The sequence below is a fragment of the Microtus oregoni genome, unplaced genomic scaffold (assembly GCF_018167655.1).
Source record: "Microtus oregoni isolate MIOR12 unplaced genomic scaffold, Mior012 000018F_ref0000195, whole genome shotgun sequence".
NCBI classification, from domain to species: Eukaryota; Metazoa; Chordata; class Mammalia; order Rodentia; family Cricetidae; genus Microtus; species Microtus oregoni.
Window position 1 is genome coordinate 30,500,593 of NW_024543077.1, and position 26,932 is coordinate 30,527,524.

A 26,932-nucleotide genomic window follows, 5' to 3' on the forward strand; every position below is an offset into this window, starting at 1 on the left:
AACCAAACAAAATACCAAAGTGACTCCTACATGTATTCTGACCTGAGATTATTTGACTAAAAAAGCCACTTAGTATTTCTAGTGAAAAGTTAAATGGGGGGAGGGAATAGAAGAAAAACCTAAGAAATTCAAAGTCAAAGAAATCTAGTGAGAGATTGATAGCAAACAAGAATGTTTTCCTGAGATGAAGAAAATGAAAATTAAAGAAGGTCTAGCTCGAAAGGGTCCTGAAAAATCCAATGTGTGACATCTAACAGGAGATTCAAGTTCAGTTACCAAAACACTCATCATTGTGCTCAGACTGACTGTGACTCCAGCTCCAGGGTTCTACTGCCCTCTTCTCAACTCCATGGACACTGTGACACAAGTGGACCACACACACACACACACGAAGGGGGGAGGGAGAGAGAATGTAATGGGTTACTGACAAAAGAGAAAAGTAATGAAAACGATAATGAGATGACAGAAGGGGCAAGACTGCACCTTAGAAAGAAATGGCTAAAACTGACAGGGAACATATTAAAAAGGCAATAAAACAATTTTTCATAAGAAATCCAATTACCTGGAAGAAATGAGCCATCAAGTAACAGTATAGCCTCTAGATTGTTACAGCTTCCCTTTTGAAGGACCCTAAATAATCAGGTACCAGATAACTGGCATATATTGATACTTTGGTGATGGGAGTGGTGGAAATGTTGATCACTAAGGAGATGCTCTAAATATTTCAGCTATATATTAATATAAAGGGAAGGAGCTAAGGTAAACAGGCTAAGGCCAACATGGTACTGCGGTAGTGGAAATGACAGGGATGACAGATGCTGTGTGACAGTTTCCTGAGACTGAAATATTTCATCCTGCAGGGAAGCTCCTTAAGCAGGAAAGTAAACAACTCAACACTGGTTCAGCAAGTCCCTGAAACTGAATAGATTCACAAGGCCCCTCCCTGCCAGAGTGAGCAATAAAGCTGAGAGCCCATCTTAGAGGAGAGAAGCTAAGCTGCAATCAAGACTCTCACAAAAGCTAAGTTGCAAAGAAGTCTCTGAGACTACCAGCTGCCTGCAAGAAGCAGAAACCAGCTGAGCTGCCTGGAACAGGTTTAGACCAGCTGAGTCAACTGGAAAGGACAGGCTCCAACCTGCTGAGCTGCAAGCAGGCTGTGCCGTGTGCTCTAGGTTCCCCGCTGGTGTGGGAAGTCCTTCTATATGTGTGCTGCTTTTATTGGTTAGTGAATAAGAAATCTGCTTTTGGCCAATGGCTTAACAGAATATAACCAGTCTGGAAGAGATATATATAGAGAGAGAATAGGCAGAGTCAGAGAAGCCATGCAGCCATGCCAGGGACAGATGCGCCAGAATCTTGCTGGTAAGCCACAGCCACATGGCCATACACAGATTAATAGAAATGGGTTAACCAAACATTTAAGAGCTAGCAAGCAACACACTTAAGTGAATGGCCAAGTAGTGATTTAAATAATATAGTTTCATGTGATTATTTCAGATCTGAGCTGCTGGGAATGAACAAGTGGCCTACGTCAACACCCCACTTTGTGAGAGGTCACCCAGGCTGGAGTAGGCTTTGATGACGCAGTTGTCTGAGTCACTTCTCCTACAAGTAACCTCTCACCCATAGTCCTCTCAGTAACCCCAATAAAACTCACTGGGTCACTAATGTGGGATTCCCCTCTGTATGCTGTGATTACCATTAATAAATAAAGGAACTGCTTTAGACGTATAGCAGGGCAGAACTTAGCTAGGTGAGGAAAACTAAATTGAATGCTGAGAGAAAGAAGGGCAGAGTCAAGGAAAAGCCATGGAGCCCTGCCAGAGCTGGACGGAATTTTACCCAGAAAGCCACAGCCATGTGGAAATACACAGATGACTAGAAATGGGTTAAATTAAGATATAAGTGTTAACCAATAAGAAGCTAGAGCTAATGGGCCAAGCAGTGTTTTAATTAATACAGTTTCTGAGTGGTTATTTCGGGCCTGAGCAGCCAGGAAACAAATGGCCTCTCATTCAACAGGTCACCAAGCTGGACTTTGGTGGTGTCCATACTTCGGTCTGTTGTGGGATTCCTACCAGGTGAGTAGATGTATGTATTTTATCTCCCAAAGAAAAGTTTTGTCACATCATTACAAGAAAGAAGGGGATGCAGGAGAGAAAGTAGCATGGATGGAGGAGACAGGGAAGCTTAGCAACTGGAGCCAGTATGTGTAACAACAGCAACCTTGGTGGTTAAGGAACAGCAAGGTCTGTGCACATCCGGGCCCCTGCCAGGTAAGCACCCCTGACAAGTCCCAGAACATCTGTGAATGAGCTATTTTGGTGATGGATGGCCCAATAAATCCAAAGTGGCTGGAAAGGAAAATGTGGAAGCATGGACCAATGCCAGAGAGTTAGGCAGGTTGGGAGTGTCAGAAGCACCATACAGAGGAGCAACCCTAGCTACCCATGCTAGGAATGGTTTGGCAAGGGGCAGTGATTGGACCTGGCATTAAAGATGTGACATGGGAGCGAGAGTCTGACTTTCAAAACACAATTACCTGTCCATCATAGATATAGTTTACTGTAATTGCAATTCCCTTACTTAAACTGCTGATGCTCTTAATTAGTAGGTTCTATGATATGAGATCTGACAAAGACTTACCCAGAATTTGGCCAATGAGTTGCTTCCCCATAGCTGTAGTTAACAAGATCACACTTATGATTTATTACTTCTATCATCTATTAAAAGATTAAGAATCTAGTTTAGGAAGTCATTTGTAGAAACAGATTACCCAGTAAATAAGGTTTATAATCCCACAGTGTTTAAACTAATTGCATCCAAATTTATGAGGTATTTCCAGGCATACTGTAATTAAAGTCATAGGTAACAAGAGAAAAGAGTTAATAAAGCATCAATTAAAAGTGAAACTATTCTCTTTGGACTGCAGGAATCATAAAAGGAAATGGGAGAGGCATTGATTCTGAATAAATTTAAAGGCACATAAGTTGCATGACAAAGTGAATCATACAGAATATTAAATTTACAAAGGGTTTAATTTATTCCTTTTAGAATATTGGAGCAAGCCAAATATTTTTTAAAACCTATCTTGAAAAGTTTGCTAAGAGATTTACAACAAAGAGTATAAAATATTTTTTCTACAAAAGGTTTCTTAAGCCAAGAAAGTTCTTCATGGTAATTTTTAACTTCAAACTGAATTAATCAGCATTGGTTTGTTTCTATAAACACTGTTCTGTACACCAAATTCTGTTTATAAATATACTCCTGATAAACCAAGAGTACTTTATAAACATTATGTAGGCTTCTTATTTATTTATTTATTTATTTATTTATTTATTATGTATGCAATATTCTACCTGCATGTATACCTGTAGGCCAGAAGAGGGAACCAGAGCTCATTACAGATGGTTGTGAGCCACTATGTGGTTGCTGGGAATTGAACTCAGGATCTCTGGAAGAGCAGCCAGTGCTCTTAACTTCTGAGCCATCTCTCCATTCCCATTATATAGGTTTCTAAGTCCCTAAATTATTAACCTATATCAATAACTTCCAGACACTCACAGCTCTGATGAGGCCTGTGCCTGTTTCCATGGTGCTTAGCCTTGTATCACCAATCTTAATGGACAGAATTTGAGCACCAGGAGCAACTCCATTCCGTTCAGGCTCCTCTGGAAAATGCCCAGCGGCGATACTTGCTACATGGGTTCCATGAGCTCCTATGGACAGAAATAAGAGTGTGTGTGCATAAGATGAAAAAAAATCATCACATACTAAAATCATAACCATTTCAACATGTATATTATGACAAAAATAATTTAACAAAAACACAACCTGATCACATATCTAATATTATCTCAAATATATTCCTACCATTCACACAAAATCAACTTAAATTACATATATTTGCTTCTCTACACTGGATCCTACCTTGTTTATAGTAAGTAAAAAATGTAAGCCATAGAAGACAGCCAATATTTGCAATACATAGAACCCACAAGTAACCTGTACCCAGAGTATACTTTAAAAAAATCTTGCAAACCCAACAAAGAAAGTAGAAAAAGAAGTAGAAATACCTGTCCACCAAGCAAAATTTGAAAAAACATTCCACAAAAAGGATGTCCATAAGACATACAAATATGAAAACATGTTTCACTTCATTGGTCATCTTGGGGTTACACCTTATTGCCACAATGAAGTATCTCTCCATATTTTTAAACATAACTAAGATATTGAAGGCTGACAATAGTTTAGAATATACTTGTTTGAGAAATTTGAACACAGGGATTCTTCTGGACTTAGTAGTCTTGCTTTTGCCCCAGTACCCAACAGACATGTGCAAACATGTTCACCAAGGCATTCAGAAAAATGTTCATGCCTACATTACTTATATAATTCAAAATTCCAAATAGCTTAGGGTTCACTAAAAGTAAATGGATATTTAACATATCAATCCACAGAATTGACATAAATTAATGTGAACTAATATGAATCAAAATGAAGCTTACAATAAGACTGAATTAAAGTCTCATATAAAAACTAGGCTAATTCCATTTATATAATTGGAAAAAAAATAAACCATGTGGAAATTGAGAATATTTTTGTCAGTTCTGACTCAACACAAACACCCCCATATGGTACAAAGTAATAAGGAATGTAGTAATGAAAATCAAGACAGTAGTTAACTTGGGAGAAAGGTAAAGGTTATTAGTTTTTCTAATGTTAGCACACAAAATAATGCATTTCCTTATGACATCTTTCTATGTTTACCATACTCTGATTTCATTCAGTCCTCATTATCTTCTTCTGAATCCTGGCATCTGCGGTCTTTGTCTACACAGCCCACCGTACCGCATTCTCTGTCTCCTCAGCAGCCCACCCTGAAGGCCTGAGCATCCTCTTTCCTCTTGTTTCTATATCCTCAGCATAAAACACCCAAGCCTATCTACAATATTATTTGCATGTCCTTCCACTTTATACAAGTGTTTTATGATAGATATATTTTCACTAAAACTCATATTTGACATTCGTAAATATTAATTTGATTATGTAATATTTTATATCATAATACAAGTATTAAAATCTCTCTTGGATCATTATCTAGTAGTACACTATTGAGCAGTCAACTTATATGTCTTAAGTCTGTACTTATGGGTGAATTCCTCAAGGGTTAATATTTGCAAGTAAAATCACTTCGTATTTATTAATGGCTTTTCTGATATTAAGATTTTGCTTTATTTATGAACTATCTCTACACAGTCATAACTTTAAAAGATAAGAGAGTCAAATCTCATCAAAGTTTCTAGGCTTGGTCCTTCAATAGAAATTTCTATGATGAATTCACCAACACCTCACTCTAACCTGCAAGGATTTATCATTCAGCCACTGTATGACTATCTCTCACTAGTAAATCTCATAAACCAGATACCTCCACTGGTCACAATGGAAAGCAGGTTTCCATCATCATAAATATTAACAGAATAATTCAACATCTCAGCTGTGCCAAAAGAGCCGTATTCTTGGGCCTCTTTGTAGTTTCTCAACACAGTACATTTACTCAAGTCTCCGTTTTCATTGGAATCAACACAGGCTCTGTTGAGAAGGAGAAACAGGTATTAAAATTTACCCTTCCACTCTTGCTCTAAAGAGCACACAATCCAGTTTCTCAGTCATCTTCTCACCGCTTACTTCTCCCACCACTCAATTCCAAACCTACATTCCTTCGTTTCAGACTGAGCAGTTAAGCTTATGACAGAAACCTCCAGAATCTAGTGCTAAAACTAGGACACTGATGGTCACAGATGGTATAGAAAATTATCTGGGCAGGTGAGAAATGAAAACTGAAGCTTGGGTTGGAGTGTGGACTAGTTTAGGACGGCTCAGACACAAAGGACAGCCCTGCCAATTTCAGTGCTGGTGTTGTGACTCCAGGAGCCGCCACAGCTTCCTGCTACCAAATGGCTAAAAACTTCAAACTGGCTGGGCAATGGTGGCGCACACCTTTAATCCCAGCACTCTGGAGGCAGAGACAGGTGGATCTCTGTGAGTTCGAGGCCAGCCTGGTCTACAAGAGCTAGTGCCAGGACAGGCTCCAAAGCTACAGAGAAACCCTGTCTCGAAAAACTAAAACCAAAAAACTTCAAACTGTAGTCACATACAGCTTTAGGAGAACTTTTTTTTTTTTTTTTTTATTTTCGAGACAGGGTTTCTCCATAGATTTTTGGTTCCTGTCCTGGAACTAGCTCTTGTAGACCAGGCTGGCCTCGAACTCACAGAGATCCGCCTGCCTCTGCCTCCCGAGTGCTGGGATTAAAGGCGCGCACCACCAACAGCTGAGAACATTTTTTTTTTAGCAAAACAAAATTTCCACCTTATTTTATGATTCTCTTCCTACCTGCTGCTTACCCATTTTATTACTGTTAAAATTATTTTAAACACATTATTAGTCTGTTTAAATCTAATTAAAATGTCACAAATGTTATATAAAGATCAACCCTTTGTTATTATGTTTGTTTGTGTATGTGTGTGCATTTTGAGAGAGTTTTATTACATGGCCCCAAACGGCCCGACAGGCACTAAGCAGCCCATGCTGGCCTTGAACTTGTGGCAATCCTGTCTTAGCCTAGTAAGCTCTGAGACTGAATATATCCACCATTACGCCTAACCCAGGACTGAACACTTAATTACTGTGCTGCGCTGCCAGGTTAACTTAGCTATTCTATATTTATTTAAAACATCCAAGTCCATATTTTCTTCCTTTTATCCTTGATTTTTTAGTGAATATGTTACATTTGTGGTTACTTTACAAACTGCCCAGTTTTAACAAGGAGCATTTCCGCATATCTCAGTGATCAACCTGCCAAAATGTGGTTAGTCATGTAAGAATTTAAAAAACAGTAAATGTAATGCTTAATGTAAAAAATACTAAGTTCAAAAGGCTTGCCCACGGATACCAACAGCTGATTTGTCTCTCACACAATGTTGCTAAGTGATATGATTATATAAACCACAACTTTTTGCAGCTTTGAGGGTTCACAATTTTTAGGAAGATAAAAACATTTTTAATGAAGAAGATCCACAAAATATTTGAGATTACCTCCAGGTCTCACCATCATGCCACACCAAACAGTCATACACAGGACCTGGATCACTATACTTTTTCTCAAAAGAATTAAGTAATTCCACTTGACTTTGCAGCTCTTCCTTGATTAGCTTATTGCCCTATTAATCAGAAAACAGATTAATATTAGAATATTTTTGTGTATATGAGAGTTATTAACATATGTATGATCAAAGACAGTGTTGAACAAATAGAAAAAAAAACCACTTGACTTCGGAAAAACATAGTAAGAAAACAATGCTTTTGCAGTGTTGGAGACTGAGTCTAGAGCCTTGAGTATGTACGGCAAGTGCTCTACCTCAGTCCAGAAATCCACTTTTGATTAAGAAAATGTATATATTCATAATAAAAGAATAAAAAGGGAGAAACACTTCTTTGTGACTTGTTCCGGGGATGGCATAATAAAAGCTTTCCTTTGGCACTTATTACCATGCATGGGCCGTCCAAATCTGCTGCACTTAGCATACCATGTTCATAATAAATAAAAACAATGCAATATAAGCCCCTAAATCAGTGTCTACCTCTGATTCCATGAAAAACTGTTACATTACTGGGAGACCTGAATTTTAAATTACGTTTTCACTGAATATTTCCAAAGGGTGTAGTTCTTTATAAGAATTATTAAACTTAACTGTATTTTATTCTTTAATCAAGAATTGTCACTATTCAAATTATACTATGACGATGGTTAGAACTGTTTAACATATTCTAATTTTGGAAACTATGTCCCTGAATCGCGGCGTGACACCGAGAAGAAAGCACTGAGGAGAAGGTTTGCATTTTCAGTGCTGTAATCCTAAAGTGGACTTTTGATAGATAGATATAGTTTAGCTTTTCTTCTTAAAAAGCATAAAAGCAAACAAAAACCCACAAAGACATTATTTTCACTTATAAACTGACTAAAAATGAAGCAGGAGGGCTCAATGGTTAAGAGCAGTGCTACACTTGCAGAGGACCAAGGTTTACTTTCACCCACACAGCGATGCATAACTGTGTAACTTCCATTCCAGACAAATAACTGCCCTCTTCTGGCCTTAGAGAACATCATGTATTGGCAAACACTCATACACACATAAAATAATAATAAAATTTAAAAAATTAACAGGTATACTTACATGCCTCTGGTGGGAATATAAACAGGCATTATCATGATTTACAAAAAGCTATACTCAACAATGTTTTAAATAATATTTTTCTTTTTTGAAGGATTTATTTTGTACCTAGAATCCCACCACTCAGGAGGCAGAGACAAGTCACATCTCTGTGAGTTTGAAACCAGCCTGGTCTCAGAGATCCAGAACCGCAAGTTCCAGAACAGCCAAGCTACAGAGAACCCCTGTCTCGAAAAAAAAAAAATCAACAAAAAGACTTATTTCAATTTTACGTTTGAGTGCTTTGGATGCATGTTAAGTTCTGCACCACCTGATGCCTGTGGAGGCCAGAATGCACTGGATCTCCTGGAACCAGAGATACAGACTAACTCTGGGTCCTCCTTGAAAGCACCAAGTGTTCTTAACGCTGAGCCATTTCCTTAGCTCCAAAATGACACTATTCTTAACACTCAAAAAACAAAGCCAGTACCAATCTGCAAAATGAACAAACTGTATTACACCCATAAACAGAAGTGTAATGACCTGTATGTAATACCTAGGGCACAGCAGATACCCTAACAATCTCAGCAACAGAAAGTGCATAAAAGTTCTGTATGGCTTCATCGCCCAGACTTCGAAGAGGAAAGTCATTCTACAGGGTTAGAGGACAGGGTGATGATGTCTCGGGGAGGACAAATCAGAGAGTGGCTAGGAAGAGGCACAGAGGAATTTCCATGTGTGCTGGTAAAGATTCATGTCTATGTTTTAAAATATTCATAATATATATGCAAATTGGTATAGCATAAATAATAATGTTAGAACTGGTAACTTTAACCACTGAGAAAAAAGCTGTCAAGGAAGGAACCCTATGAAAATGCAGTCTACTGAATCCTTTAGAGTACCAATATAGGTCTTTGAAACATTAAAATAAAAGTGAGTAGCACCAACTTGAGAAGAGCCATTGTTGGCAATATCAAATTCTTCTTGTTTCCTACAAGCTTCTGCAAGTGCAACTCTGTGAACAGGATCCCAGATTTTTTCTTTCCGTTCTTTCTGCAAAGGCAAAAAATTGCTCTCACAATCAGGCAGACAAACTAGTCAGGTAAACAAACCTATATGGTTATGGTTACACCCTGCCAGCAGTTCAGATATTACAAAATTCTGAAACAAAGGCTTACCAAAACCATTTCTAGTGAAGGTAATAAAAAAAATCAATCAATGAAGTTGGTTAGGAGAACAAGTTTATCAAGTCACACAAAATATTTTTATACAGTTATTTCCCAATTTGTACCCGCCCTTCTCCACAATGTAATATGCCACACCAGGAACCCTGTCTGGTACTAGAGTAGCAGATACCCACCCCGGACCTGTACAAAGCTGGGAAATGCAGAGAGGCAAGGACAAAGTCATGACTAAGGAAAGACTGCAGCTTCACTGGGAAGGGCAGGCGTCCTCAATCATCCCTGTCCAGGATGCCCCACCCTCTTCAATTGGACAGGGTTCCAGGCTTCTGACATTGGTCCTACTTTAGCCATTCTTCACCACACAGTATCTCCTAACGAAAGTTTTCTAGATAAAAGAATCCTTTCAGTAATCTAGTAAACTGGATTATCTATGAAGAGTCCACTTCAACTTTATGATCTATATTCACATGTCAATTTGTTCCTTATAAAAGCTGACTGAACATAATACACAAATAAAAAGGCCCCGACATCTGTGTGTTTATATTCAATCAAAACTATGTGCATTAAGGTAAATGTTGGCTCATGGATCTGGAAGGAAGAATCTTCTGTGGTCAGATGACAGCACCCACATCTGCATCAGCATTACTGTCAATCCTACACCATGCTTTACAACCGAAATACTGGACTCACATCAGCAATCAGTGTCACAGCAGTGTTCGGAAATGGCACTGTGCAACAGAGTAACCCACAGCAGTTCCCTTAATAGAGCAGACATTGAACTCTTCAAACATTTGCATCATCACAGAAATTGTCACTTGACAGTAACTCTTTAAAGCAAATTCCTAGCTACACTTAGCTCTTCTTTCTCTAACTACAGACATGTTTTATTTTATTCATGTATGTGTATGCATGAATTTATGTGAACTATGTGCATGCTGATGCCCATAAGCCAAAAGAAGGCATCAGATCCCCTAGAACTAGAGTTATAAGTAGTAATAAGATATCGGTGGTTAAGAGAACTGCCTGCTCTTCCAAAGGTCCCGAGTTCAATTCCCAGCAACCACATGGTAATCCTCATAACCAACTGTGATGAGATCTGGTGCCCTCCTGAAGAAGAGACCTGGTCAGTCGTCCTCCTCAGCTCAGACCATGAGACCCAATATGAACAAGTTCAACAAAACCGCCAGCATTGCCAGGGCATAAATTCCATTTGTTCAAAAATTTCATGAGTCATCTGATGTGGGTGTGGGGAACTGAACCTAGGCTTGATGCAAAGACAGTAAGCTAAGCTGTTGCACGATCTTTCCAGCCCAACTTGTGCCTCGAGCAAGAAGACTAGACAACAAGATAAATGGGGCAGATTTTCTTAGAGGACACAAGAACAAGAATCAAGAGATATATTCTTTAACGAAGTTCTTAAAAAATCTAAAGTTCATCTACCCATAAGAACCCCAAAACCTGAGTTCTAGTTTAGTTTCGCTTTATTCTTCCTTAAACTAACTAGCCCATGCACCCAAGACTAAGAATGACTTGAAGTAAAACACATACTCTTGAACAGTCTTTCAAAGTCCAAGTCCCTAGAAGATTTAAGACCTCATGACATTTACAAGAGCAAAATTTAAATTTAAAAAAATCCTTTTTCTTCAAGTAGGAATCTAAGCATATAATACGTGCAAGCAACTGATTGTGGGTTTCTCATTACCTGTATTCTTTCCTTGAGAGCCTTTGGATAGAAGTCATATCCATTTTTAATGCCGATATGATATTTTCCTGAAGGATTTGTCCAGCTCGCAGGAATCTGTAGGTAAAACAAATTGCTCATTCACTTACTTCTCAGTGCCAATGATACACCACTGTGGGATCAAACTATCTCACATCCACTCTACTGGCTCACTGTGGGTAAAGAGGCTTATGTATAGGAGAAATACTTTTAATACTCTAAGTGGACACTTAATGTCACTATGGCTTTATAGTTTATAAAATTCCCTGAAAATATATTACTTGGTTAAATCACTAACATTATTAACCAGTTCTTAAACACTGCTGACGCCTCATCTCTCCCTTCATCACACTTGTGCCAGTAAGAAGCAAGGAGAAGAAGCAACTTTCAGAACTTACCCCACACTCAGACCTCCTATTAGAGCAAGACCGTCATCCATCTACAACAGCAGCATACAGACAGTGCACAGATATTACATACGGCTCGTTGGATCCTCATGGACAAAGCACTATAAAACCATGCTAATTTCACTAAGATCTCTAACACTCTCAAATTATCTCATCATCTGTAAAAATAGGTTTTAATAGAAAGATGAAATGAAATTACTTATATAAACAAGAAGGTAAAAAATTGGAATCTAGTTCCATCATGGGATTCAGTTCAAAAGGTACGAGATTTTAGACCAGACAAATGTGGCTGTGACTCTCAACTTTACCACTAATGGAGGGGTGCATTTATTTCCTCTTGTGTGCAAGGAAAATATACCCCATAATCCTAACCTTATGACTGTATTTTGGGGATGGTGATGGGGTCTCTCTATTCTTCTTGGAAGCAATGTAACACAGTTTCAGAGAAGTTGATAAGCAAGCAAGCACTCCATGGAGAGGGGAAGAGTAGGCTGTCTCAGAAGTGAAGTGGCAGCACTGCAGTTCTAATACATATGCCTTAGAGAAGTGTTTATGTGCGTGACATCTTCATGCACATGTCATTTACCCTCTTCTCTTCCCAAATCATGGTAGGATGAAATAGCGGAGCCAAGGTCTTTTGAAGATGCAGGCCCTTTTAGTGCGTGTGTGGGAAAATACCTGCCACCTTAGCTTCTGATGTTTGGAGAACAACCAACCTATCAGCAGCCTCAAGGCCATCTAACCACAAAAGGGCATTATGAAATGGCAAATGCCAAGCTACATCAGCAGTTTCCCTTTGAGAATGGCTCGAGGTTCATCAGGGCTCTCATGCTCTCTGTTGGCTGACAATTTCTGCTTCTCCAGGATGAAGCCTGTCTGTTATTCTAGACCTTGATTTCTATGAAAGCTGGGATCTGCAGTAGACAGGCAGGCTGCTCCATCACTCATGTCTATCTTCAACAGTGAAGCTGGGGATCATAACTATCTTATGATTCCTACGAATCATAAAATGCAATGAATATCAAGCAATTTAAAGTATCAGAATCTATTCTGATTCATCCTAATTATGAAAAACAGCTGTTAGCTTTGTGCTAAATACGAAGCTGAACTGCCAATGAACATCTGGCTGTCCCATGCGTTTAATCCCAGCAGCCGGAAGCAAAGGTAGGTAGATCTCTGTGAGTTTGAGGCCTGCCTGGTCTATATAATAAACTCCAGGACAGTCAGTAATACTCAGAAACCCTGTCTCAAAACCAAAAACAAATACAACAAAAAATCCTCACTTGTCTCACTTCTAGTCTCTTTCTCCAACTCATTCCCGCGTTTCATAGAAATTATTTCCTACATAGAAAACTTTTGGGTGAAAATTTCATCATATTAGATATATGAAAACTATTATTAAAGGCCTATGTTTTAACTAATAATTTGAGAGTCAACTGGCTGTATATTAAATCTCATCCATTGTCAGAAAAAACATTCTTCATATTCTTAAAATGCCTTGACATAACAAAAACAGTGACAAAATGCTACAACAGAGTGCCACTAGCAGGCAACACAGGAGTTCACTGTACATGTACCTCTATAAACAACACAGGAGTTCACTGTACATGTACCTCTATAAACAACACAGGAGTTCACTGTACATGTACCTCTATAAACAACACAGGAGTTCACTGTACATGTACCTCTATAAACTGGTGAGTGACAAGTGAAAATGTTCAAAAGGCCATGAGATGCAAACTAATAAATAAAAGCAAAACTCAAAAGCTATTCAACATATTTAATCACATTAGTTAGCATATATATAAAAATCAATGAAAATAACCCTGTGGTCAATTTATATTTAACTATAAATAAAACAAAAATTCCACAGGGTCATAGAAGTACATATATCTCAAAAATTAGTATTATCTACCTTCCTTTAAAGGTAGACTAGCTATAAAAATTATATACAAAAAACTCAAAGAGAATAAAAGTCATGCTACATTAACTTAGGCGATTATGGAATGTCATTTTTTCTATTTAAATAGTATACATTTTGAAGTTATGTGTGATATCTTTAGCAAAGAAATATTTTAAACGGTTTAAACTACAGATAGTAATTACAATCATCTTTCTTACAGGTGTGATGTATATCACATGTTGTACATATGAAGTACATGGAGGGCAAAGGTTGATGTAGAATTTCTCTACTGCTCCCCATCCTGTGTTTTGAGAAAGGGTCTCTCAGTAATCAGAAGCTAAGACAGCTGATCACTGGGATCCAGAGATCCCACTGATTCTATCTTGAAGTGCTGAAGTTACTGCTGAATGCTACCACACTGCAATTTTAGATTGGTGCTGGGGATCTGAATTCAGGTCTTCATGCTCAAATAGCAGATACTTCATCTACTGAGCTATCTCTCCAGGTCTCCATGGAGATCAACTTTGTCTCATTTTTTAAAGACAGGATATATTGTTTTGTATGTAAACCCTCTTTGCCTGAGACTCAAAATCCCTGTCTGGAGTACATAATCTCATTATTATAAATTATAGTTCATTTCTAAAACTCTTAAAAGAGGTTGCCTAACAAATAGGACATTTTTCTTAATGAACCAAATAGCAACCTCAGTTGTTTCTGTCTTGCCGGCTTCACAGCACATGCCTATAAGTCACACACACTTTTTGCTTTGGTTATACTAAATCTAGTCACACTCTTCTGTATGCCTGTATTAACCTTTTCATAAAAGTTTTCAATTTTTGAGGCTAAATACAGATTATTTTTTAAAAGGTTTAACTTCAATGTGGTAAAGTGAGAACAGCATGTATTGAGAACTTAGTTGAGAACGACTGGAAAACCACAGGACAAAGAGAACTAAGAAGTAAGCCTTTAGGTGAGCCAGCCTTTGGACTGCTAACACGACACTGTCATAGACAAATTTCACAACCCAGAAAGTCTCTTTCTCCCCCCCACCCGCCATGTCTTACATAAGTTCATGGCTTTCTCCTGGCTCAAATGTCTCCTGGGAGCTTCAGGATAGACAGGACTGCTACCAAACTTTGAAGGTAGCCAAGTTAAAAGAAAGACATGAGAATTACTGGGGAACTAAAGGAATGTTAATGTGTGATGTAGGCATACTAGGTTTTCTTATGAAAAAAATGAGACTCCAACTTCAAACTAAGTATTAAAAAAATTCCGGTCAAATTCTCTAAAACAAATAAGAAAAAACACAACTTTCTAGGTATACTGGGAATACTGTCATATTCAGTCATACATTTAATTAATTTTAGAGCTTTGCGTTTTCATTAAGTACATACGTATATGTAAAAACTGAAAATTTCAATTTAAAATAGAAACTGGATATATAAAAGAATGCTACAAACTAATAAGAATACAATGCACAGTTCAGTAGCATTAAAATGAAACAAAACAAAAATGAAAAGGGTAAATGAATGTTTAATACTTCATATGAAACCCAAAAGCCCAAATCTGTGAAAAAAATGGCTGATCTCATTAAACAAGTGCAAATTAAACTTACAACATATACTGAGATTCCCATCCTTTTTAAAGATTTTTTTTTTTAAGTTCTGAAAATTCCAAGTATTTGAAGTTAAAAGCTGGCCAGGCACGATGGTACACACCTATAATCCCAGCACTTGGGATGTGGAGGCAAGAAAATCAGGAGAGTACAAGGCCAGTCTCAAATAAAAGGTAAAGACATCAGTAATGACCTAGTAAAGCTGTATCTCCATGACTCAGCAATTCTTCTGGCACACATCCTGGAGACATACACACACATACACAGGAAATATGCATAATGCTTTCAAAACAACTCTTACTCAACAGTCCCAAACTGCAACAGTTCAATACACATTCGGATGTGCTGTATAGAAATCTTATCATATTGCTTAGCAATGAAACTGAACCCATTATCGCCACATTCAACAACAATAAAGACCAGTCAATCTCAAATCTTGCAAACACCAAGAACAAATACAGAAATGAGGGCATCCATGAGAAGCTGAAAAGTAGAGGAAACTAAATACTGCATGTTATTTATCTGCACAAAGGTGATAAAACAACAAAGATTATCACAAAAGTTGAAACAGGTTATGATATGGCAGAAAGAAGTAAAGATTGTAGAGGACTATCATCCGAAAACAATGGCTACCAAAGTATTACATGTACTTGGTCTTAAACAAGAAGAATGAGGCTCTGTTAGCTGTTTATGAGCTATTTGGAAGAAGGAGAAGATAGTAAATATCAAGAAAGATATTTACTTCACTGTAACACATGGCTAAGTCAAAGGAACTTATTGTACTACTTTCAGAAAATGGTGTCCTGAAGAGGTAAGGAGAGCCAAGTAGCTATGGTACCAGTGACTAATAATTATTCCTTCCTGACACTACAAAACATCTCAGCCAAGTGGTGGTAGTGCCTTTAATCCCAGCACTCAGGAGGCAAAGACGACATAAAGAGACCCTGTCACAAAAAGAACAAAATAAAACAACCAAACAAATAAACCAAATTATGTCCATGAACAGCCAACTTCCCAATGCTCACTAGCTAAGCCTTTAAATGAAACCACAACCATGGTCAACAATTTACAACTTCATGAGAAATTCACAAATATAAGCTGTTGGGAAACTCCACCTGAACCCAATCATCACATTCGAGACCCCTGCCTGAGAAACCCAAGGGGGAGGCCCCTCCCCGAGATACTCAAGACCACGAGTATAGGTCTTTATATCCAGAACTGACCCATAGTTTCTCCTTCCTTCCAAGACTACCCAGGAGTTGCTTTGCTCAGATTAAAAACTGGTCTTATTAATTCGGTTTGATTTGGCTTATTACATCTGTGGAGGATATCCAATAGCTGGGGATCCAATACTAACCATAAGCATCCATCAACATGACAACCTATGTTCTTAGAAGACGGTAATGGAATGTCTCCTTATTTTATCCTAAGGGTTTTGGGATAATTCACTTTATAAGTAACAGGAAAATACTACTCTAGTGCCAATTTAAGTTTAAAAATATTAAGATGTTTTGAAGCAACATTACAAAATGAAGGAAGAGGGGAAAAGAACCAACAAACTAAAAAACCCATTCAATAAGAAGAGAAATGTTCCAACCTTAAGCACTCTTCCAGAAAGACCAATAATTTCCCCATCTTTTGGCTCTACTTCTGTAGCAGTATTCACATCACCACTTCCTGTGGTATCAATGATGTCAATGATTTTTGGTTTTCCATCAGTTGTAACCTAAAAATTGAGACAAAGAAAATGAGTTAGATTTTGTCTTTAAAGAAAGTAATATAAATCCATGTATGTACACACTATAATATATATATAATTGCCTATGGAATCTTTCCTTTATATTAAAAATAATATGATTAATAAAAAAGTATAGGGGCTGGAGAGATGGCTCAGTGGTTAAGAGCACTGGCTGCTCTTCCAAAGGTCCTGAGTTCAATTCCCGACATCCACATAGTGGCTCACAACCATCTGTAGTGAGATCTGGTGCCCTCTTCTGACCTCCAGGCATACATGCAGACAGAATACTGAGAATACTGTATACATAATAAATAAATAAATCTAAAAAAACAAAAACAAAAAAAGAGAAAAGTATAAATAAACACTAAAGAAAAAATTAAGTCATGGAAACAATACACAACCCTTTAAGTGATTTCATATATTTCTTTAATATTTGCAATCTTTTGGGTATTGGATAAAGCAGCTGTCAGTACACAAAAATTCTTTATCTTACATACAGCAGGGTGAGGAAGTAGACAATAAATAAAGACATAAAATACTGAGAAATTAAGCTAAAGACAGGAAATAAGAAGTACTGATTTATCCATTCTAACTTAGTTGGTCAAGGAAGGCCTTGCTGAGGAGGCAACGTGTGAGCAAATATCTGAAGAAAAGTATGCTCCGGGCTGGGTAGGAAACAGTAGCATTTTATTACTCAATGTTGAACCAGTACTTCAAATTTCGTAAACCCCAAGTTCAAAGGTTAAACATTCCCATATTTGTTTTGTTCCCAATGTTGTCCTTCTAAGTACCATCCTACACCAGTTGCTCAAGCCATGAACAGAAGTGTTTCTGACTATCTCATTTATGTCTTGCACCACAGCGATCAGGAAGTATTTCCTCTACAATGAAATTCAAATCAATTTTTCTACTTTTTATCACCATTGTGCCAGCTTGCCAAACCACTGGCATCTCTTCCTTTCGTAATGTACACATCAGCTTCTTAAACTGAGTTGAACTCACTCTTTATGGAGGTCCTGTAACTTAATGTGTGGAATCACACACACACACACACACACACACACACACACACACACACACACACACACACAAACATGGCAACAGGAAAAGGATACTGGGTGTGCGACAACCAAAACTTAATTCAACTAAATGTGCGTCAGCACTTAAGCCAGCTGAATTGTATGGGCACTGTGGTTTTGGTGTTGAATATTCAACGCGCATACTTTTACTGTGCAGGCCATCATACTACAAATCTCATTGAACACTTGGTTGAAACACCCGAGGCTGTGACCAGGCTCTATTCTATGGACTGCTGTATTTTTACTGCATGAAATCTTCTACTCTCAGAGAAACCTAATGGCTTAATTCCAGAAATCACAGCTGAGGGAGGAAGGTCATTGGTTAAATAAAAAGAAACCACTTGGCCCTCATTGGTTAGAAGATAGGTGGGAGGAGTAAACAGAAAAGAACGCTGGGAGGAAGAGGAAGTGAGCTCAGACTCCACAGCTCTCCTCTCGGGAGCAGACACCTCAGAGAGACGCCATGCTCCCAGCTCCCAGGCAGACGCGCACAATGAAGCTCCGACCCAGGATGGACATAGGCTAGAATCTTCCCGGTAAGCGCACCTAGGGGCGCTACACAGATGATTAGAAATGGGCTAAATTAATGTGAGAATTAGCCTAGAAGAGGCTAGATAGAAATGGGCCAAGCAGTGATTAAATGAATACAGTTTGTGTGTTGTTATTTCGGGCATAAGCTAGCCAGGCAGCCGGGGTGCTGGGGACGCAGCCCCGCCGCCCTTATTACTACACACAGCTTTTCATATTTTCTCTCCACCACTCCTCGGCATGTAAATATCAAATTAGTTTATCTTTAAATTGGGCTGTGTTAAACAAGCTTATTCATTTCATTGAGTATGTGCATTTGCTTTTAGTAAATGCTTTTATATGCAACCAAATTTTTTAAATAATTTTTAAAAAGATTTATTTTCACTTATGTGTTTGCCTAAACAGATATATATGCACCACATGTGTGCCTGGTGCCCTCAGAGGGCAGAAGAGGATGATAGATGCTCAGAACTGGAATCGGATGCTGTTGTGAGCTTGGGAACTGAACTCACTCGCAAAGACGCAGGAATAGTGTAATCACTGAGCCATCTCTCCAGCTCCTAAAATAAACTTTATGACTTATCAGTAAATGCTTCATTTGTATACTTACTATATTTGCCTATATACCTGGGGTTGTGTAAAAGTTCACAGGAAGAGAGAGGTCGGTTACGAGTGAAAAACACTGAAGACCCTTACATAAATCATCTTTTTTTTTTTTTTTTTTTTTTGGTTTTTCAAGACAGGGTTTCTCTGTGGTTTTGGAGCCTATCTTGTAACTAGCTCTTGTAGACCAGGCTGGTCTCGAACTCACAGAGATCCGCCTGCCTCTGCCTCCCGAGTGCTGGGATTAAAGGCGTGTGCCACCACCGCCCGGCATAAGCCATGTTCTTAAGGTGCTCCTTCCACAGTGGGCCCCTATGCACTGTGCAGACAGACTGTGTTTTAGTACTCCTCTCCCTCCAGATTCATAGTGCACTCAGAACACAAGATGCTCTGTGGCACTACTTCCCATAAAATGTTGACTATTTTTGCCTCGACTATTTCATACAACCCTCTTCCTTAGATTCTTTATCTCTCCAGCTGTCAAGAGCATTCGACTGTGCATTTCAGTTTTCTACTCATTGCCCTTCAGAGACCTTCCCACATGACTCTTCATGTGTTCCCCACCCTCAACTTCATACTGCACACTGTTCACCTCACAGGACACAGCCCAGCTTTCCACAACACACACGAGGCGACTCTCATCAGTGTCTCTTGTTAGAGGACATGCTCCACAGAGACTCTCCATTCAAGTTACAAACAGACACCCAACAACAACAGTGATGGCTGCGTAGTAACATTTTTTATGACTGAATGATCCAACTTAGTATCGGCTCGAATAACTTAGTTAAGATATATTTCTTTACTAGCTATAAATTTTCATGTGAGCCACAACACTACTGCTACAGGAAACTGTAGTAGATTATTTTTACAGACAAATAATTGATAATCGTTGGAGCAAGTTTTGCAAAACCGAGTCATTGTGTTCAATATATACTTATGGAGCATGCCTATACTTAAAGAAACTCAATACTAATTTTTATAGTAAATGATCTAATATATATTTCTACCAACGGTATTCAAGAATCTTACTACCATCCTTAACCTCATCCTCACCAGTATCTGTTAGTTTCTTAATGATAGAAATTCTGCGTTGGTTAAGCTGGAATCTCAATATAGCATTGACTTTGTTGCCCTGATGGCTAAGGATGCTGAATTTTTTTCATGTTTATTGCATGTTGTATATTTTTTAAATCAAATCTCATTTATTTTGTGTGTAAGGGTTTCTGTGTGAGTACAAACATGCCACAGGAAGTCAGATGGCAATGTCTAGGAGTTGGTTCTCTCTTTCCACCATACAGGGACACGGCAACTCAACCCAAGTTGTCAGGATTGGCAGCAGGCACCTTTACCACGGAGCCACCTCACAAGCCCTTCCTACTACTTTTGAGGGCTGTCTAAATCACTTTCCCATTTATTATTGTCTGTTGAGATATACACGTATAAAAATGTCATAGGGAAACCCATCATTTTGTACAATGAACATATACACTAGTTAAAACTCTATTCGTGTATGTGTATACACACACGTATATATTCTCTCTCTCTCTCTCTCTCTCACACACACACACACACACACACACACACCAACAGGAATCAGGCATGAAAACACAAGATCTGTAAAAAAGAGAAAGAAAGAAAGAAGAAAATAACAAATGTCAAGAATGTAACAAGCACAAAGTCTTCAGACTTTTCTTCTACCTGGAAAATTCATAAATCTTTAGGACCAGGGTTGTGGCCATTACTATTAAATCATTTGACTATCATGAATCTTTTCCCCAACACAAAGTATTTCCTCTATAGTATATGCAAAATTTTGTATTTACCATATACTCAAAGAAGCAGTGACTCTTAGAGAAAACAAGGCACATTTTTTCTTGATAGGGCCAAGAAGGTACAGCTGTGGATCACACGCAGAACTTTGTCATGCTGCCTTGAAAAACCAAGTTCCAAAGGGACTGTCACGCTTAGGGTTTTTGTTTTGTTTGAACAGCAATCTATAAGCTTTCTTGGATATTTATACTAGAAGAAGGCTGATAACCAGAAAGTTCAATCAATATGACAATTTAGAAAAAAAAGTCACAATGAAAATCATGATCAAACTAGTAAAACAAAACCTCATTATCAGTATGTGAGAAGAAGAAAAGCCAAAGAGATTTAGTGATTTGTTTACCATGTATGATATCTGTTAAGTTTTACGTATAAGAAGTGCTCGTGGTCTTTCTCTGTCTCTCAACCCCCCCCACCCCACCCCCAAACACACAAAGACAGACAGACAGATAGAGAAGAGAAAAAGGGAGAGAGGAGCAGACAAACACAAAATACACATTTTTGTTCACTCTATTGGAGATTTTCTAGGAGACAAAAGAATTTGGGGCTGAAAAAAATATAAAGGCAAAATCATATGAGAATTTTGCAGTAGAGGCTTGGGATAAGAAGGAAACTCAACTAGTAACAGGAAATATGCAGTCCATCTTTAAGGAAGGAGAGGTGCATGGATGAGGGCTGGCAAGCCTGAAAACTGGAATTATGGGGAAAGTCACAGTAATAACCTTGAGGGGGAGACTGGGAAATGTTTCCTGGATACTAACTAAATAAAAAGAAATCGCCTACCATTTCCCCTAAATGTCAGGAATACAAGTTGCTCATTTCTCCACTGTAGCTATTATGGAGCAGAAAATGGTATGGGCTGGAGCTATTCATTAAACATTTGTAAAGACCAGAACAAGAGGCGAAAGGTTTGCTAACCATCAAAAACAAACGTTCACTAAACAAAGAAAAAATAGTATTTACTTGAAATTTCAACAGAAGAAATTGAAAATGTACATTTAAGTATGTGATTACTACTTAGTAACTTTTATTCCGAGAGCATGATCAATTTATAAGGATCCCTGCTTTTAGAAAGCTTCTTATCAGTTGAGATAACAGAGGAGTAGAGATAATAATCCAAGACAGTAAGAGTTTAAGGAAGTAGTCAAGAAATTCCCTAAGAACACAAAGCTCAGCTCGCAGAAACTAAACCCAAGTAAATGACAGTCATTAAGACTAAAATAAAACCAATTATATACATTGGGTTACTTATTAATATTTTAGTGAGTGGGCACACTAAAAATACTTTATTTGAGCTGGGTGCTAGTGGCACACACCTTTAATTCCAGCACTCGGGTGGCAGAGGCAAACGGATCTCTGTGAGTTCGAGACCAGCCTGGTCTACAGGACAGCCAGAGCTATTACACCGAGAAACCCTGTATCAAAAAACAACACAAATACCAAACAAACAAAAAACTTTCATGGAGTTATTTGTATCTATTTACCTCAAATTTTTTTTTCTAAAAGGACAGTTCCCTATTATGCATGCACGTCTTTTTCAAAAAATACTTATTATTACTAGCAGATTTGATACCAAATAAATTTGATATATGCTTTCCAAGAATTTTAACCAGGAAAAATGTAAGGCGGGGTAACAAGATGAAAAAATGTAAGCACTATTAGGAATACTTACAACTTGAGAAGAGAACAAAAGGGAGAAAAACGAAAATCACTGTTAGCCGGAAGTTACTGGCTTACTCATGTCTACAGCCACAGACCTTAACAGTAGAGCTAAACACCTGGCAAAGGCTGAATGAGATCAGTAATGTCTTAAAGGGTGAAGCAGGAGTTTGCAGGTGACTATGGAAGCTTTTGGGCAAATTAAGGACCACAGGCAAAGGCAAGCATTAGGACCTGCAACATCTAGGTGCCTAGAAGAGATGGAAATCAAATGCTCAAGAGGGAAGCACGGAGTGAAAGGTGGTGCTGAGGCTAAGCCCAAAGGTCAAAGTTGGGGGGGGGGGGGTGAAAGGCTTGCAATAGAATTCAAATTTTTGGAGATTTATTCAAAAGCAAACTGACTTGGTTTTGAACAAATACATGATTCTAGGTTTGCTTCTGGTGGGTAAGTTTGGGAAAGTGAAGCTCAGAACAGTGCTGAGATAAGAGCGGCATCTACAATTGCTTTTGTAGACACGGCCTCGACCAAGTTTTATCTGGTCATAAAAAACATCCACGATCTCAGTCTTCCCGCCATCCTACCATCCTACCGCTCTATCTCTGAAACACCCACAGCTTCCAGGACTTTGTTATTTAATGGCGCAGTGGGCACCAACCAGGGGCCTGAATGCTTGCTAAGGGAACATTTCATCATCTACGGAGGATTACTCTCCTTAATCTGTCCGCACACCCAGCCCCGCCCTCTACTCTGAAGACACCCAGAAGCTGTGACAGAAAAAGGACTTGGCCTACGGAAGTTAACGAAGGAGGAGACGACTGACTCTGTCCCTCAAAGTTCTCATTTTTGTCTCAAGTCCTTCACTGAGATCCCATTTGGCATCCCAAATGGCCAGGTCAGTCCCCTCTTCTATTTTTTTTTTAATTTCTATTTTCTTTCTTACCTTAATGATGTATATACAGAGCTACAAAATTAATGCTTGATGATCTTATATTCTCATGTGGTTTTAATATTTTATTGAGTATTTATGTTGTATGTAAATATCCAACATTATTTTCTCTTCAGACAAAGTATAGACCTATCATAAACTCCTCCTACTAGACATTTATTGTTATTTAGGACTTTAAGATAGTATTTAAAACTTTTCTTCAGCACTTTATTGATTTTCTCAATTGTCAAGTAATTCTACAGGGTAAAAACCGTTCCTTTACAGAACAAAATACTTTGATAAACAGAGCTGGAAATCCCACAAATGCCCACTGAGTAGGTCTACTCCAAAACCGCCTGACCTCTAACAAAAGAACCAGCCAGCCACTTAACCCTGGCTATTCTCCCACGCATCCTACAACAAGCTAGCACACACTGCTGTGTAATGGGCAGCATTTCCACTGTGTGCCAAACCCTCTATGTGGCAATGCTGTCACCACGCCTTAGCAATTACCATTCATAAAAGAACAACGGGTAGTCACCTGGAGGGAACTCATTACCTGAGCTTCTAAATCAGGGTCTCTGTCAGACAGGACCACCACTAGCTGTGCTCCAGAGGAAGGAAGAAGCAACAAACCCTCCAGATCAGGACTCCCCAGAGATCCATGGAGTGGTTACACAGGCTTCCTTCCCATCCCTTGCACAAGGAAAGAACTAACGATGGGGGGGGGGGGGGGGGGACAAGGTCTAGGAATAAAGGATTAAGGATCCCTCCTTTGTGAGGAAGAAGTTAATATATTATCTATGCAATCTAATGCATCTATCTGATAGATACACAGACACAGGGCCGAAAAGGAGGCAATAAGTTAGTCAGGGAAGATATTCAACAACGGCTGGAAAAGTACTTATTAGTAGGTTTTAGTAAAAGATTAGTTTACTTTAAAAACAGAGTGCATTTTAATCAGAGGCATTTTTTTAAACATCAGTTTTCTGTAAGGTCCCTCCCCGAAAGACTTCTAACTTGCAGAAAGGAAAATAAAGTCATTTAAGAAAATCATAGCTAAAGTATATCTTTTTTTTATGTTCTGAGGCGTTTAAAAAGTCTATTTTCTTAAGGCCTGAAAAGTTTGCCCCTAACAATTTAGTTGTGCCTTATGTAAAAGTCTAACCCAGATTTCAAATACACAGCAGATAACTTAAAAATACCAAAGTCTCAGAAGAAACCATTCCGGAAGCGGACCGAGTTGTCTTCTGGGAACCCCGCTTTGCTGGTCTTGCCAAAACCAATCTGTAACCACATCCCTAACTGCTGCCCCATCGGTGTCACCCCCCCCCCCTCCCCGCACCTCCAAGGTTAAAAACTGTAAAATCCTGGCTCGGCGAGACCGGGCGAGGACCCCGACGAGGTGTGGGGCCTGGCTCGCCCGGATGACCAGCAGGGCTTCCCCGCGGCCCCCGATCCCGATCAGCCACGCCGACAACGCCGCTTTTGTGTGGAGCAGGAACAGGGTCCTGCGGTGGCCCGGAGCTGTCCGGCCCCGTCCTCCGGCTCGGCCCTTCCGGTCCCGGGCCCTCGGCGCTGCCTCACCTGCATGCCCGGAGCCCCGGGATCGACCCCCGTGTCCAGGACGGCGATGAGCACCCCGCGCCCGTCATACTCCGGGTAGCGGCACAGGAAGGAGGCGGCCCCGGTCTCCTTCTTCGGCAGAAGACCGTGGAAAGGGAAGGGCTCCTCGGTCGCGGCGGTGGCCATGGACGCGGTCTAGAGGACGGGCGAGGAAGAGGCAAACCGCCAGGCTGCTCGCGGACCAGCGGCGCGGGGACATCCGGCGAGGCGGGCCCGAGGCGGGGCCGTGCCGCCGGGAACCAATCGCGTGCGGGAAGAGCGGCAGAGCCAATGACGTGTCGCTACGTCAGCTAACGGCGCCGCTGAGAGGCGCTACGTAGGCGTGTAGCTGGGCTGCGGCGCAGGGGTGGAGTCTGATCTCTTCCAGCTGGAGCCCGGTTCCTGAAGAGGGGGAGCAGAGAGCCCGGGGCTCGGCGTCCGAGCTGTCACTGTCTGGGAGACGCCGTCAGAAGACCGGGCCGCCCGCCCTAGCCGCGGGATCCCCGCCGGTTGCTGCGGGCTCGGAGGTCTCGGATTGAGCGGTGCGGGCTCTGTGGCCGCTGCTTTCTGGGGGCGGTGAGGTGGATGGATGGAGTGGGGAGAGGCAGCGCCTTAGTCAACAGGAAGAGGTTTGTCGGCGATTCTGTTCGCCAGTGATCTTGAAACAAAGCACGGGACCGAAATGGGCCCCTCTTGTCTTCGGGGCCTGCTCTTGGCCTCCGGGATTCCTGAAAAATTTCTGCCCACTTTTCTCCATCGAAGTTCCTGTTTTCTCCTTCAGGCTCAGCACTGCCCTTAAACCATAGTGCTTTTTTTTTTTTTTTTCCCATTAAGATATTCAGTGAGGGTGACCAGCTTCTGCGTTCTGTGGTCCCTGAATGAGCTGGCTGTGCCTATACCTACCAGGGTAATCTTAATTGCCCCACTGACAATCTTGTAAAACCCTCTCACAGCTATTAATACAGTTTATGACAACTCATTTGTTGTTGACAGCTTCACATGCAAATAATTATGTATGTGCTTTGTTTTGCATTAAATAACAAGAGTCGGCGTCAAGGCTAATAAATAAAGTCTTAAAAAATAAAGCCTACCGGGAGAAGATGAGCAAAGGAGTCAGGACCCCGAGGGGTTCGTCCACCCACTGAGACGGTGTGACTGATCTAATGGGAGCTCACCAAGGCCAGCTGGACTGGGACTGAAGGATCATGTGATCAAACCGGACTCTCTGAATGTGGCTGACAATGAGGGCTGACTGAGAAGCCATTGATAATGGCACTGGGATTTGATTCTACTGCTTGCACCGGCTTTTTGGGAGCCTAGACTGTTTGGATGCACACCTTCCTAGACCTGGATGGGAGGGGGGGGTTGGACTTCCCACAGGGCAGGGAACCCTGACTTCTCTTAGGACTGGAAAGGGAGAGGAAGGGGGAGTGGGGGAGTGGGAGGGAAATGGGAAGAGGGGAGAAGGTGGAAATTTTGAATGGTATTATTTATAAAGCAAAAAATAAAAATAAAAAAATAAGTTCTATAAAAAAAAATAAAAAACTAAAGCCTACCGTGATTTCTAAATTGGAAAGCAAGTGCAAGTGACATTTGAATATATCTAAACCACACAGATAACAAAACAGCAGTAAGTAGTTAACTACTTTCATAATTAAAAAGAAATTTCAGAGAGGAAAATAATTTTTTCCTAATCAATCATGGGCCCTTTGCATTTCTGTGGACTCCAGCCTAAGAGGCAAGAGGCATGGAATACCTTATATGTCACTTTTCAAACCACAGTCCTCCCAGTGACTCCTCAAACTTTGCTCTGGTGTCTGCAGCAATTCCTGCTGATTGCCTTCATTGTTCATTCTATAAGGCCTGAAGAGTTTGCTCTTGCTGGTGAGGGAAAGGCAGCAAGGTCAATGCTATCTTCATTCCCAAC

At 39.8% G+C, this 26,932-nt stretch overlaps 1 protein-coding gene across 3 annotated transcripts in view; it reads right to left on the reverse strand.

The window, feature by feature from the left end:
- The window catches only part of LOC121458902 (tripeptidyl-peptidase 2), a 60,684-nt gene extending 35,482 nt beyond the window's left edge, over window positions 1-25,202 (reverse strand). For all 3 annotated transcript variants that reach the window (XM_041668279.1, XM_041668278.1, XM_041668280.1), the window contains exons 1-8: window positions 24,988-25,202; window positions 16,638-16,766; window positions 11,098-11,193; window positions 9,160-9,264; window positions 7,097-7,221; window positions 5,429-5,592; window positions 3,565-3,719; window positions 2,647-2,723 (exon numbers count right to left, since the gene is read on the reverse strand). In XM_041668279.1, coding sequence (XP_041524213.1) covers window positions 2,647-2,723; window positions 3,565-3,719; window positions 5,429-5,592; window positions 7,097-7,221; window positions 9,160-9,264; window positions 11,098-11,193; window positions 16,638-16,766; window positions 24,988-25,152 — 1,016 coding nt within the window. In that variant the 5' untranslated portion in view covers window positions 25,153-25,202. The remainder of the gene's footprint in view (window positions 1-2,646; window positions 2,724-3,564; window positions 3,720-5,428; window positions 5,593-7,096; window positions 7,222-9,159; window positions 9,265-11,097; window positions 11,194-16,637; window positions 16,767-24,987) is intronic.
- Window positions 25,203-26,932: the final 1,730 nt, after the last annotated feature.